At 46.4% G+C, this 14,355-nt stretch overlaps 1 protein-coding gene across 4 annotated transcripts; it reads left to right on the forward strand.

Annotated features, from left to right (window-relative positions):
- The first annotated feature begins 1,740 nt into the window (after positions 1 to 1,740).
- GABARAPL1 (GABA type A receptor associated protein like 1) lies at positions 1,741 to 12,732 on the forward strand. 4 transcript variants are annotated; one of them, XR_005526460.1, is made up of 7 exons: positions 1,741 to 2,106; positions 6,605 to 6,683; positions 7,721 to 7,839; positions 8,721 to 8,782; positions 10,553 to 10,612; positions 10,703 to 10,869; positions 12,596 to 12,732. XR_005526460.1 is itself a non-coding variant. In XM_039222313.1 (5 exons), the coding sequence occupies exons 1-5, from the start codon at positions 2,017 to 2,019 to the stop codon at positions 10,554 to 10,556; spliced, it is 354 nt and encodes a 117-aa protein (XP_039078244.1). In that variant the 5' UTR covers positions 1,741 to 2,016; the 3' UTR covers positions 10,557 to 10,673. The 4 variants fall into 4 exon arrangements, 2 of the variants coding, with proteins under 2 accessions (XP_039078244.1, XP_039078243.1); XR_005526459.1 differs by lacking the exon at positions 10,703 to 10,869; XM_039222313.1 differs by lacking the exons at positions 10,703 to 10,869; positions 12,596 to 12,732 and having other exon boundaries at positions 10,553 to 10,673.
- The last annotated feature ends 1,623 nt before the right edge of the window (positions 12,733 to 14,355 follow it).

Below are 14,355 nucleotides of genomic sequence, written 5' to 3' on the forward strand. Positions count from 1 at the left end.
ACGCGTTTTGTCCATCTCCCCAACCCTTCCCCTCTGGCAACTGCTAGTTTGTTTTCTATTTATAATTCTGTTTCTGTTCTTATTTGTTTGTTTGTTTTATTTTTTAGATTCCACATGTAAGTGAAATTACATGATATTTGTCTTTCTCTGCCGTACTTATTCCATTTAGTATAATACTTTCTAGGTCTATCCATGCCGTCATAAATGGCAAGATCTCATTCTTTCTTTTTTAAAAAAAATTTAAAATGTTTATTTATTTTTGACACACACACACACACACACACACACACACACACACACACACACACACAGAGTGCCAGGGGGGAGGGGCAGAGAGAGAGGGAGACACAGAATCCGAAGCAGGTTTCAGGCTCTGAGCTGTCAGCACAGAGCCCAACACGGGGCTTGAACCCATGGACAGAGATTATGACCTGAGCAGAAGCCGGAAGCTCAACTGGCTGAGCCACCCAGGTGCCCCTTAAGTTTATAATACAGTAATGTTGTCTCTAATCACTATGTTGTACATTAGACCTGTAACGATTATATCTACTAGTTGTAAATTTGTATTCTTTCTTTTTTAAATTGTTTTAATGAAACTTAATTTGTTTTATGTTGTGGGTTTGTTTTTTAAGCCAAAGACACTGAGTCCTTGATAAAAGAAGATAGGTGACAGGGACTGTCGTACATTTCAGAGTTGTCTGGGCTTGGATCACAGCAAAGCAGCCCTTTCTCTCTCTTCTGTGTATTTTACCATTCGCACTGACCTGCCCGTACAGATCCCCGGAATCACTGCCCTTAGAGGTGGTTGGAAGGGCTTTTCCACTTTGATTCTTAGTGGGGAAAGGGAAGCAGCGGAAGGGCTCGATGGCAGCCAGCCCACCAGTCTTCCACCTGTCTATTCGGGTGACACTTTTTTGTCACCTTAGGGACGCTCAGCAAGCACCACTATCCTCTGGGGAATTTTTACAGAATAAAAAAAGGCATGTTTGAGAAATACTGAGCTAATCACCTGAATTGCTTGCTCTTTTCCTGGAGACAGGCCCAACTTCTGAGTTACGTTCATAGGAGAAAATGAATCATTTCTATATTAGAATCATTTCTATATTAGAATATGAGTGAAGCCCCTTAGCAGTCACAACTGACATCACTTCTCTGGACCTTGATTACATGTCATGCCCTTCACCTTATACATCTCCTCAAATTCCTGAGTCATGCTCTGTTTATGCTGCTGGTGAAGGAGCAAATTGCTGCAAGGACCCAAACAACATGACGCCAGCCTGGTGGAGGGGTCACGGTCAGGCTGCCCAGCACTCGGGGAGCCCGCGGCGCCGCTGAAGGAACAAAGGGCCAAATGCAAGCACCCCGCATTTCTGCAGTGGCAAAGGAACCACAGGACCCCAGACCCTTTTTTCTCCCTGGGCTCCGGACCCCAACAAACTGGAAAAAGCTGGATTTCGCCCTCTGTGTTTGTTTCTGGACCAAACCAAGAAACAGCGAGAAAGAGGGGAGAAGAGGTATCTGTAGAACATATTTTTTGCACTCAAACCATCTTAATGTCACAGTCACAATAAAACTCCAAGTACAAAATGTTCGTGTTTGCAACGAACTCTGCTCTGGAAAGTTTCGACTGAAAGAGAACACCCAGCAGTCGACGCTGTTTCTCTCTCCCCCCCCCCCATCCCCCGGTCCCCGCGCGGCCCGAACGCTGGGGGCGGGACGGAGACGTGAGACGTCATGACGTCACAATACCAACGCGCTGCCGTGTTGTTTTTGTGTTCCCAGCGCTCGGGAACAGCCGCTGGGGTCTGTCTACCTGGCCGGCGCCTGCCTGCGTCCGAGGGGACCCCACATCCCTTCTGAAAGCTCTGCCAAGCTGCGTTGCGACGCGAGCTGACGTTTCTCAGGCTGTTCTGCTACCCATCGGAATTTGGCAGAGGCAAGCGAGCCCGGAGAGACGCCACCATCAGCGAGGGAGGCAGGCCCCGTCCGGGGATCTTGGAAACCCTGCGGTCCATCATGAAGTTCCAGTATAAGGAGGACCACCCCTTTGAGTATCGGAAAAAGGAAGGAGAAAAGATCCGGAAGAAATATCCGGACAGGGTCCCTGTGAGTGTAATGGGAACGGGGAGGGGGAGGGGAAGGCGACCCGCGGAGACCGTGGGGACCCGGGAGTGTGACGGCAGCCCCAGGGCACGGAAGAAGGGTGGTCCCTGTGGTTACGGAGTCCTGAACGCCCTTCACTACCGGGAGAGCCGACGGAATGGACCTAGTTGCGGAGCTTTCAAAAACCCCTCTCCCCGGGGCCCGTCATCTTTAGAGCTGACCGCATCTTTAGAGAGGAGCCTACGTTTGAGTGACTCAGCAGGATTCAGAGAATGTTCAGATTGGGATGTGTTCAAAATGTGGCCCTTTTGTGAGAGAAGGATCGGTTTGGGACCGTACATCTCCCTTTGAGATCGCTGGGAAATCGATCTGGGAATAACCTGCAGTGAGGTTTACGCCCCTCGATTTCTGCCTTAGATGCTTCTCCCTTAAGTTGACTTTGGCCCTCATAACATTGGGTTTGGGAGGGAAAGGTTCGGAAGCCAGTGGATTCTTTCTTTTTATAACGTAAGAATTAAAAAGCGGCGGGGGGTGGGGTGCACACCACCAGACAGGCCTGGCCCAGAAAACAAGGTCACGTTCTATGCGCAACAGCCCGATTGCCTCATCGTTCTTGGCTCCAGGGGTATGTGGGGGGGAAGCCAGCTCCCCCCCCCCCCGGTACTTACTCCATCAGATTGTACCTGGACACAATATGGAAGGACTGACGCCTTTTCCTTTTCAGTTCTGGAAGCAGATTTATGTGGCTAAAATTAGCGCAGGCAGCGAGGAGGAACAGAAGAAACATTAAGATAGCTTTCTGCATCCGGGCGTTTTTTCTGTCACCCCCTCCCCCGCCACTTGCCTGGTTTTTCTGTACTGTGGGCTGCGCAGCCTGATTGCAAGGCAGAAGACTTTGAAGTGTGGTAGAGAGCAGCAGCCGTTGGGTTTTAGAAATGGAGGCGCAGAGGCCTTCAGATTGTGCTCTTTAACTTCAGGCAGGGACTTTTGGGTCAATATTACATGCTATGTACAGGTAAGTAATCTGCCATAATCTGATGTGCATTCTTGACCTGCAGGTACCTGGGGACTCTTCTCTGATCCTTACCTAACTTTGATCGCGTTACAGCTTCTGGAAGCAACTTGGGCCTTATGCCAGCAGTAGAAACCCCTCACAGTCCTTTTCTTATAAGGAAGCGAGGCAGGGGGGCTGTTCCGTTCCCCAGGAACTGCACAGAAGGGTTTTTGGGTAAAAGAGAGCACTACGCTATTACCCACCCAGTGAGGGATCCTTCACTAATTATTTGTTATGCTCTCTGGACCTCGGATGACTGCTTCAAAAGTTTCCCCTAATTGTGGTCATAGCAATCCTACTCTCTTAAAATATTTAAAAATGACCACCGACTTTCACTGACTGGTCATTTACTCTGTACTGGCAGTGTTCCAGAACACCTCTGACTTTATTCTCCTAATCCTCACACCGGTATGATCGCATTCTGCAGAGAAAGATCTGAAGCACAGAGAAATTAAATACTCCTGAAGGTTTCCTGTGGCTGGTGTATGGCAGAGCTGAGATTCCATCTCTGGTTTTTCAACTTCTGATTAACAGTTCACTTCAACGGAATTAAGTAAGCATGCACTGTGTGCCTCGCACTGTTCGGTATGGGAAATCGAGAAAAATTGTGGCCGTCACAGAGTAGTGTGATGCCAGAAAGGTAACCCACGGAGCAAAACGACTACCATTTATTCAGAGCTCTCTTCTGAAGCTGTGTTCCAGTAGCTCTGCTTGAGAGGGACAGGGACAACCTCTGACATGTCCCTGTTCCCACATCTAGGTAAATTTCCCATGTATTTCTTCAGAACAAATGGGAGCCCTTCCCATTTCAGTCATTTACATGCATTCCCCCAGAATATTTCAGCTAATCCTCCCCATTCTTTTCCAGCTCTTTGTTTGGCGTGAACTCTTACACCTCTGTGATAATTTGTAAGCTGTTAGAACCATCGCTCAGATCTCATGGCTCCTCTGGTGGGGTTTTAACCAGTTTGGCCAGCTCGGCTCCCAGCTGCTCCGTAGGCGCCCAGCCTGTGACTATCTCTGCAGTTGTGACGCAGGGAGAAGAGCTGTGCTTTCTGAGTTGTGAGATTCAATTCTAGTTCTGGGCAGAACCCTGAATCTTGCCCTTTACAGAAAAGTGGGTTAGGGTAAGTGATTTCTAAAGCCCCTTCCAGCTGGACCGAAGCAACCACGGACCCTGACTGCTTCCGTAACTCCATTTCAGTTTGGCCCGGCCTTATTTCTTAGCTTACATCCAAAAGAATAGATGTGCTCGTGCCTTGGGAGGAGAGGGTTTCTTGAGATCTTAAATGATCTTCGCAGCTACAGTGTAGTGAAAACCTGCAACACTGCGGGAAACCATTAGGAACGGATTGTCTGCTTTTTAAAAATTTATGAGCGGCCCTGTGGAACATTAGCCAGGTTGCACACAAGAAAAACAAAACAAAACAGAACCAGAGAGGAAAAGCATCTAGCCCAGGGTTGAGTAGAGTTGGGATTCTTGGAAACCTAGAATCTTCCCGTGAGCCCCGGCCTTCGTGATTACCCCCTCTTGTTCCTCTCCACATCCCACCCCCTGTCGGGATGTCTTATTTGCAGTCTATTTTATTGTCCTCTTTTTCTGCTCTCTGTGCTTCCCATCACTTCTTACTGATGGGAGCTGAGAGGTCTCGGGGTTCCTTGGAGAAACAGTGCGAGGCTCTGGCTCTTTCCCTTTGATTTCCTTACCTTGTCTTTTCCTCCTGTCTGTCCTCATTGTTGGGCCTTCACTGGTCTCTCCCTGAACCTATTGCTACCTTTTCTTCAAAATTTCTGATTCATGTATTTTTTTTTTCCTTCAGTTTTTAGTGGAACCGTATCTTTCTGATCTTCCTGGTGCTGCAAGATTCTTTCTCTCCAGAAACACAGAATAATGGTTTTCACTATTTTTTTTTAAAGTTTATGTATTTATTTTGAGAGAGAGAGAGAGCATCAGCAGGGGAAAGGCAGAGAGAAGTAGAGAGATAAAAATCCCAAGCAGGCTGCACTCCATTAACGCAGAGCCCCTTATGGGGCTCGAACTCACAGACCGTGAGATCATGACCCAAGCTGAAACCGAAAGCCGGATGCACGACCAACTGAGCCACCCAGGTGCCCCCGTTTTTCACTATTTTAATGGGTTCCCTTTCATATAAAAGCTTCAAGCACTAAGTCCTTCCTGTAAGTCAACCCTTCTATTTAGGAACAGATCATTTTCATATATTTTATGGATTATTCAAATTTATTTTATCAGTACCGTGACTGTAAAAGAGGGGTTGGAAATTATCATCTGTCTTCCTATAAAAATCACTGGAAAGCTGTGGCTGAGAGGTGTGACCTTTGATCACAAGGAGTTCCTAGGGATTCTTGTTACTTCTAGAATTTTTCTATACTTTCTGTATTTTTAGCCAGGAATGATTGTATATTCTAAACTAAAAATTTAAAGCTGGTGATTCTACAATAGATTTTAAATATTTACTATTTCAGTGAAATCACAGAACAGATATTAATACTAAATATGGGCACCTAGGTGTCTCAGTCGGTTAGGCATCCAACTCTCCATATTGGCTCAGGTCATGATCTTGAGTTCGTAAGATTGGGCCGTGTTGGATTCTGCCCTGGGATTCTCTCCCTCTCTCTCTGCCCCTCACCTGTTCATGTGCCTGTGCGTATACGCCCCCTCCCCCCCAATAAGCATTAAAAAAATAGTAAATTCTTGTAATTACTACATAAACTTAAATATATTATTTAAATTACGATTTAAAATTTTATGCATAGAATCTTTAATTTTTATACATCTTTATTTTTTCCTTTTCGTTACAGGAACATGATCTTCATAAAATTTGAAGTATTCTAGAAATATTTAATGTGGGCATTGCAAATCTCTTAAAATACTAACACTAAATCAATATTGATAAATGCGTTATTATAGTGACTTCATATTACAGGATATTTTACAATAAGAAATATTTAGTACTTCTTTGATATAATAAAACCATGCCTTGAACGTATGTTTTTGCAGTCGGTCTTGAAAATTTTGACAGATTAGAAACTACATTACCTATACCTTTAATAAATGGTATTCGTAAGAAAGAATAAAACTACTAGGTACTCAGGTCTGTATGAGGAAATGCATAGTCCTCTCCATGATCTTATTAAATACCAGGAAGTGTAGATCCTATGCCTGACAGGTAACTTGTAATTACTTAAAATCAAGCGCCTCTTTATTTTCCATCACGTGCCTTTATTCTCTTCTCATTGTAGTAAAATGAACTGTAACCTCACTAAGGAAGCCCATGCCCCCATAGGTTTTGTAAGAGGTAAGGGGGAATAAGAAATGGGAACATTTTACTGGGTCTAGACAAACTCACTTCAAATCGGGCCACTGTAGGATGTGGAAGGAAAAAGACTAGCTTCTATAGTTTTCATTCTCACTCTCCTCCGTCCCAGGTGATTGTGGAGAAGGCTCCAAAGGCCAGGGTGCCCGATCTGGACAAGAGGAAGTACCTAGTGCCCTCGGACCTCACTGGTAATGCTTTTTCCCCTCTCCACGTGCTCCTTCCCATGGCATTTTCGGTCCCGTGTGCATGCATGGGATCATGGGATTGAGAGGGGGTAGAGTTGAAGAAAGCGGGAGGGATTCTCCAGAGTGTGGGGAGCCTCAACCAGGAGTAACTGAGCTGTTCTTCATTGCCAGGTCCCCTATGTATGTCCTATCCCGTGTCTTGTGTGATTTAGACACAGCAGAATACACGACATTGGAAGCAAAGACCAGATGCCCATTACTTAAACCACTTACAGTCAGCTTTGTTATTGTGCTGTCAGTTTACACCAAAAGGAAAGGCAGAAGGAGGATCACATTTTAAGAGATTCTCAGCTGAATATTTGGTCTTCTCAAGCTATGGTTTTTGATAATACGTTCTGTAGACGTTGATTGGGATTATAAAGAATGTGTTAATTCTTCACGCTAATGATCCTTAATGGAAGAACCAGTGAATCCAGGAAACACTGCCAAGGTTTTGTAGGTGCGTTTCCCAGCCTTATAGAACTTTTTCAATCTGTTCAGTAGAAGGTATGGCATTGAACCCCACTTGTGGCCCCAGCTTTGGGATAAGTGATCATACTGAGATTACTGGAGTCCAGTAGACCTTTCCCCGTCTCCAGTTTGTGGTGGGGTCCGACTGGGTAGGAAATGTGTTTCAGATCCCGTTTAGACAATGATAAGAGTATTTTAATCTGGATGTACATGGCATTCCCTCAAAGTTGTCCTCCGGCTTTGAACGGAGATCCTAACATTACATCTGAAATTGAGTAAAGTGTCTGGCATTGAGTAAAGAGGGAAAGGGCTGAAGGATAAGCTTCTCCATGATTGTCAGGGAATAGTGAGGCCCGCTGAGTTGCACTGTCTATTTCTAAAGCTGTAGGACAGTATTTGGTGCTTTTGAGATTTGATCTAAAGCTGGTACTTAAACAAGGGAACAATTGACAATTTTTTTTCTGGGAGTGATGCCTCTCGGTAACCCTTTATTTTCCCTAATTGCCTTCTTTTCCTTCTTCTTTACCTAGTTGGCCAGTTCTACTTCTTAATCCGGAAGAGGATCCACCTGAGGCCCGAGGATGCCTTATTCTTCTTTGTCAACAACACTATCCCTCCCACCAGTGCCACCATGGGCCAGCTGTATGAGGTAAGCGTCCCGGTCACAACAATACCGTGCAGTCTGGTGTTTTCTAGCCTTTGTTCCAGTGTCCGCTGATAACACACCCGGGAAGTGGGGCAGGAGGTGTTACTTACCTAGATCCCCTTACACACAACCGTTTAAGGCTCTGGGAGATTAGATGTCACCTGTCCTTTAGGGATCGAGCAGCAGCCTGCTAGATTCATTCTCTTTGAATTCTCAGTTTTGCCTTATTCTGGTTGGTAATCTGGGATCATCTTTACTGAAGCAGCAAGAAATGGTTTTTGATCACAACTTCCACATGAAATGCCGTTTACAATGATAAGGCCAAGCCTTTAAATCGATTCATTTGTCTTAACAGCTAAACTCGGCTGGAGGGAATAATTGATGGGATTCTATTTGGTTTAACAGGTAAAGGGTCAGAATCTAACGAGAACACTATAGAGAAACACTTGGTCATGCTGCGTCACCCAGTTACATAACTGTATTCCTTATATGATTTCGTATGGCACTGCCTTCTTCCTGCGCTCGGTTAGTGCGTGGTGGAAACTCCTCTAACAACCTCTTAATCTCATTTTTATTCCAGCGCACGTAGTCCCCATTGAGTGTGTATTGTAGCAAATGTGTGTTTTCGGATCTGTGTTTCCCTTGCCAGAGTAAGCTTTCTTAAGGGTCATGTTCTTACCCCGAGACCTCTAGGCATTGATGTTCTCCCTGAAGACTTCGTGTGAACTCAGAGGCTGAATTCCAGTCACTTTGTTTATTGTTTATGCTTCTTGGAATGGAGGCTGACGCCACTTCCTGCACCCCCTTCCACAAGGGTGTGTGAGGCCCAGACTCCTGAGGAAGGAACGTGATGGTTTCCAACTGCTGTCTTGTCTCTCCTGCAGGACAACCACGAGGAAGACTACTTTCTGTACGTGGCCTACAGTGACGAGAGTGTCTATGGGAAGTGAGTGGCGGAAGCCCAGCAGATGGGAGCACGTGGACTCGGGGGTAGGGGGAGGGGTGTGTGTGGGACTTGGGGAAGGAGAGGGAGGGCTCCCACCGTGGAGGAGACAGAAGGGGAAGACCTCTGGAAACACTACACCGCACACACCGTCATCATATTTTCACATGCTCAATTGATATTTTTCGCCGCTTCCTCGGCCCAGGGAGAAAGCATGTCAGGACAGAGCTGCTGGCTTGGCTTGCATAGAAGAACGGAGATGGTTTCATTTTCACATTTCGGAGTGAACTTCTGTGTGACCTCACAAAAGAGGCAGGAGGCAGGCGAGCTGGGGCCAGAGATGATCGGGGACCACCAGTACCTTCCTGCTCTCCCTCCTCTTTGGGCAGAGATTCTATTTTTGACATTTGCACAAGCTATGTAGGGAAGGGGCTGTGGATGTGTTAGGACTTCTGGTAGTAGATCATTCCTAGGGACCAAAAGAGACCCATCGTAGTTAAAACATTGTGACCCTGATCTCCTGTCTTCATACCTTCCCATCCCAGTCGGAATCCTCACCACCCACGTCACGGCACCACCCAGGGGTGCTGATAGATCAGACATCAGGTAAACATTTAGATGGCACTTTCTCCCCACTGGAAAATAGGGGCCAAGCATGAGGGACGTGATGGGTTATGAATATAGTTTTGATAGCGTTAAACTGGAATTGACCAAGTTGAGCACCTCCGTCTAACCTGCTCTCTCTCTGGTACCCCTTCTCCCATAGCTCCCTCGGGCTTTAATGAACCACAGTCATTTCCAGTTACGGGCTACCACCACTCCTTCAGCATCTCCCAGACTTTGCTCCATGTATAGGGACAGAGACGTCTTTAGTATGGAAGGGGCAGGTGGGAGGTGAGACGGAGGGTCTGCCCCTCCCACTCAGCCTGGATTCTTGCTCCCTCGTTGGTGTCCCTTGAGTCCCGAGCACACATAAATGTTAAGAGATGACCAGCTGCTTACCTCCTTTGGTTTTCGTTGTTACTGCAGCTGCCAGTTAGGAAAGTTTGAGCGGATGACTTCGTAGTTCAGGGGGATTCTGTTGATTCCGAGTATTTTCACTTTGGGGGTTACAGGGGTGGGGGTGGGGAGCGGGAGTGGCACCCAGTCATGACATTTCAGTCCATCTCTGCTAATGAAAAGGGTCCTTCCTGTAGGTGAAATCTGTCTCAGTTCTGTCAGCTGCAGGTTCTTGTGTAACGAAGTGTATGCTGTCAGGCCAAGGAAATAAAATAATCGCATACCTTGAAAACCAATCTCGAGTTCAGAAATGTTGCCTCTGTTGAGTGTGTTTTAGAATAGATGGCGTGTGGACTGAGCAGAAAAGTCTGAGTGATGGTGGCTGCTGGAAATGAATGCTCACGGGGCGAAAGGGGGCGCGTGGACGGCTCAGTCGGTTGGGTGTGTGACTTTGGCTCAGGTCACGATCTCTTGGTTCGTAGGTTCGAGCCCCGCGTCCGGCTCTGTGCCAACGGCTCAGAGCCTAGGTCCTGCTTTGGATTCTGGGTCTCCCACTCTCCCTCTACCCCTCTTCCACTTACACTCTCTCTCTCTCAAAAAAATGAATAAATATTAAAAAATTAAAAACAAAAGAAATGAATGCTCACGTATGGCCAGACACACACAGGTTTACTCACCTCCTCACAGGCCATGAGTTACCGTTCTGAGGCACTTGCGGGAGAGCAGCGAAGCCTGGCGCTTTGGTAATAACGTGCATGGTTTTCTCCTCTGCAGATAAAAGGCGTCATTACTGCTTTATGTGTTTCCCAAAGCTGAAGCTGGAACACTGCCTGGGTGAGAATGGAAGGGGTAGGGGCGTGCCTGTTAAAAATATAGGTGTCTAGGCCTTGTCCCAGATTTCGCTGACTCAGAATCTCCGCTCAGGCGTCTGTGTTGTTGATCAGGGCCTCATGACCCTGCTGCACGCTGAAGGTGGAGAGCCTTGCTCTCTTTACCCCGTTTTGTCCCGAGTCCCATCCCACCCTGTTCTCTCCGTCGTGTCTTGGTCAGCGGGAGGCCGCCATCTCCCAGAGCCACAGGTGGCAACAGAGGTGAGGCTCCTGGGGTCCAGAACTTAGCATCTTCTGAGCATACGGGCGTCTTTCATTCATTCATTTGGAACCACAATGTGGGTGGATAGTGGGGGTGCCAGTTAGGAGACAGTGAAAAACTGAGGAAGTAGTAGAAATTCCTTTCTTAACCTTTTTAAAAAAATTTTTTTTAAATGTTTATTTTTGAGAGAAGAGACCGTGTGAGTGGGGGAGAAGCAGACACAGAATGCGAATCAGGCGCCAGGCTCTGAGCTGTCAGCACAGAGCCTGACCTGGGGCTCAAACTCATGAACGGTGAGATCATGACCTGAGCCGAAGTCGGACTCTTAACTGACTGAGCTACCCAGGCACCCCTGCTTTCTTAACCTTAAAAGCCATCTCTGGAGCACCTGGGTGGCTCAGTCTTTTGAGTGTCTGACTTCGGCTCAGGTCATGATCTCACAGTTCATGGATTCAAGCCCTGCATCCGGCTCTGTGCTGACAGCTTAGAGCCTGGAGCCTGCTTTTGATTCTGTCTCCGTCTCTCTCTGTCCCTTCCCCTGCTCATGCTTTGTCTCTTGCTCTCTCCAAAAATAAATAAACATTAAAAAAAGTTAAAAAATAAAAAAAGATTCTCTCTCCCTTTGCACCTCTTCTGCCACTCACACTCACCCTCTCTTAAAAAAGAAAAAAAGCCATCTTTAATTCTCTTTAATCCTCTTTTAATCGCTTGTGTCTACCTCTATAGACTCTTAGGGGCCATATCACAGTCACCAGAAAGGAAATGGAAATAAGTGGTTACAAAAGACCCATGGCAGGATTCCACCCACCACCGAAACATGCCCAGGATAACTTGTTGAGAGAGTTAAGTCAGGATTGAGAGGAAATGAAGAAGCCCAATCCAGCATGCACAGTTAGGTAGAGGAGTATGGGAAGCTCTAAGGAATTTTGATTTTGACATCCGAGCCTTAAAAATGGACACATGTTACTACTGACAGAAAAAATACCAGGGTATTGTTTGTTAAAGTCAAATGGAAGCTAAGATTTGAATGAAGATACAATCTGTATTTTGACACTAAAAGACTTAACCCACTAGCTAGGAGTGAGATTGGGTGAATATTAAAATTTTTTAAACGTTTATTCTGAGACAGAGACACAGAGCATGAGGGAGGGAGGATCAGAGAGCGGGAGACACAGAACTTGAAGCAGGCCCCAGGCTCTGAGCTGTCAGCACAGATCCCGACGTGGGACTTGAACCCATGAACTGTGAGATCAGACCTGAGCCGAAGTCAGACGCTTAACCAACGGAGCCACCCAGGCGCGCCTGTATGTGAATGTTTAAGAGCAAGGAAATGGGCAGATTCCAGCTCTCTGTATGGATTGGGAATAGTCCTGTAGCACAGGAGACTCGGGCCATTGCTAAACCAAAGTAGTAGTTAAGTTTAGAGGTTCTCCCCGAGGCGGCCTTTTAGTTCAGTCCTTTTTATCTGGATATGCCTGTTGGAAAAGACTGGGGACATTACATGCCATTTTAGACCAGCGCTCTGATTCAATAGCTCCATAAAGTTGACTCATAGCTAGGCTCCGAGACCTTTCGGTGCTGTGATTTGCGCATGTGATGCTGTTTCCAGAACAGTAGCTCTTGAGTGTGTCTCCTGCTAGTGACCTTTAAAGGTGCTCTGTGCTCAGGCTAAACTAAAAACAGTTTAGGAAATGTCTTTTCATTAACTTTGGCCTCCTGTCCCAGGTTTGACTTAATCCTGCTGCTGCTTTCTGGAGACCAAGGGTGAACAGTGTGTCATAAAGCCCATTCTTTCCCTTGGAGGCCAAGATGGCCGTGGTCGTGCCCTGTATTTTGGTGGATCTCAAATACTATTATGGCAGGTGAGCCTCGATTTGGTTTCGCAAGGATAGACTTGATTTATATGCATTGTTCTGATCTTTTAATGGTTTTTTATTTCACCGTTTCCCAATGGACAAAATATACAACCCTTCTCCTTATACTAAGTAAATAAAAAAAAGAAAAAAGAAACGTGGAGGTTTATTCCCACCATCACCAGATAATATCTGTGCCTTCCAGGTATACTGTGCCCCGATACAGCTCTCATCCTGGGTGGGCAGCAACTGGAAGAAAAATTGTATTTTCCCTTTAAAGCACTGAGCATGTAAAATCAGAGCGGCGACTAGGCAAACAGGTACACTAATACGGGTGCCTGTGAACTTCCCTCCCAAAGTGGGTGGTGCACATTCTCTGGCTGTCACGGGGACCTTTGAACACAATATTAATTATTGCCAGTTGCTGTGGAAATGTAACATTAAACTATTTACGTCGGATGTGTATCATGTTTTTAAAACCATATTTATTTTTGAGAGACAGCATGAACAGGGGAAGGGGCAGAGAGAGTGGGAGACACAGAATCCGAAGCAGGCTCCAGGCTCCAAGCTGTCAGCACAGAGCCTGAAATGGGGCTTGAACTCGTGAACCACAAGATTGTGACTTGAGCTGAAGTTAGACACTTAACCGACTGAGCCGTGAAGGCAACTCTGCATTTGTATCATTAACGAAATATAGGCATGGGGTGATTTTGAGGTTTCCATGTGGGGGCTGGGGGCATGTATGTACACTTGCCCATGGACACAGCACCAAGTCCGCTGTAGTGAATAGATTTTTCTGGGAAATAAACAAGTTGATACATGGATTCCATCCAGTGTTTACGAAACTTAGGGTTTTTTTAACGTTTATTTTTGAGAGAGGGAGAGAGCGCAAGTGGAGTGGGGCATAGAGAGAGGGAGACAGTGGATCTGAAGTTGGCTTGGCACTGACCTGCAGAGAGCCCGACATGGGGCTCGAACTCCCGAACCCTGAATTCATGACCTGAGCCAAAGCCTGACGCTCAACCAGTGGAGCCACCTAGGTGCCCCTACTCTACAAAACTTCACAAACTAGTCTTGTTTTCTTCTGAATACTTTTTACTCTGATGGTTTGAGCAAGCTCCAAGCATGTATCTTTTTTTCCCCTCCTCTTGCATAAACCACAAATGATTTTCAGAAACTGGCCCATTTTGGCCTTTGGTGGCTGAGTCTGGGTTGTCACTTCAGTGTAACCCTGGGTAACCAGGTACTTCCTTCCTAGCCCTTGTCTGCCACCCACCTCCTCAGCCGCCTTGCCGTTTACCTGGATGTTAATGTGTTAGGTCTGCAGTATGATCAGCTCCAGCCTCTGGCACGCTGCCCTGTGCATAACTCAGCTCTAGGGAACTTGTTTTTCTCAGCTGTTTTGATACATGCTTCAAAAATAAAAACAAAAACCCAGAAACACAAACATCAGAGTCCCTGTCTGAAAAGCTGTGAGAGAACTGTGATAACTGTCAGCCTAATTGCCCTGTTATGTCCCAGGACCATGTTTTCCCACTTTTTAAGTTGATTATTCTTGGGACACCTGGGTGGCTCAGTCGGTTGAGCGTACGACTTCGGCTCAAGTTATGATCTCATGGTTTGTGGGTTCGA

The sequence above is a fragment of the Hyaena hyaena genome, unplaced genomic scaffold, assembly GCF_003009895.1.
Source record: "Hyaena hyaena isolate Hyena2069 unplaced genomic scaffold, ASM300989v1 scaffold_1107, whole genome shotgun sequence".
Lineage (NCBI taxonomy): Eukaryota > Metazoa > Chordata > Mammalia > Carnivora > Hyaenidae > Hyaena > Hyaena hyaena.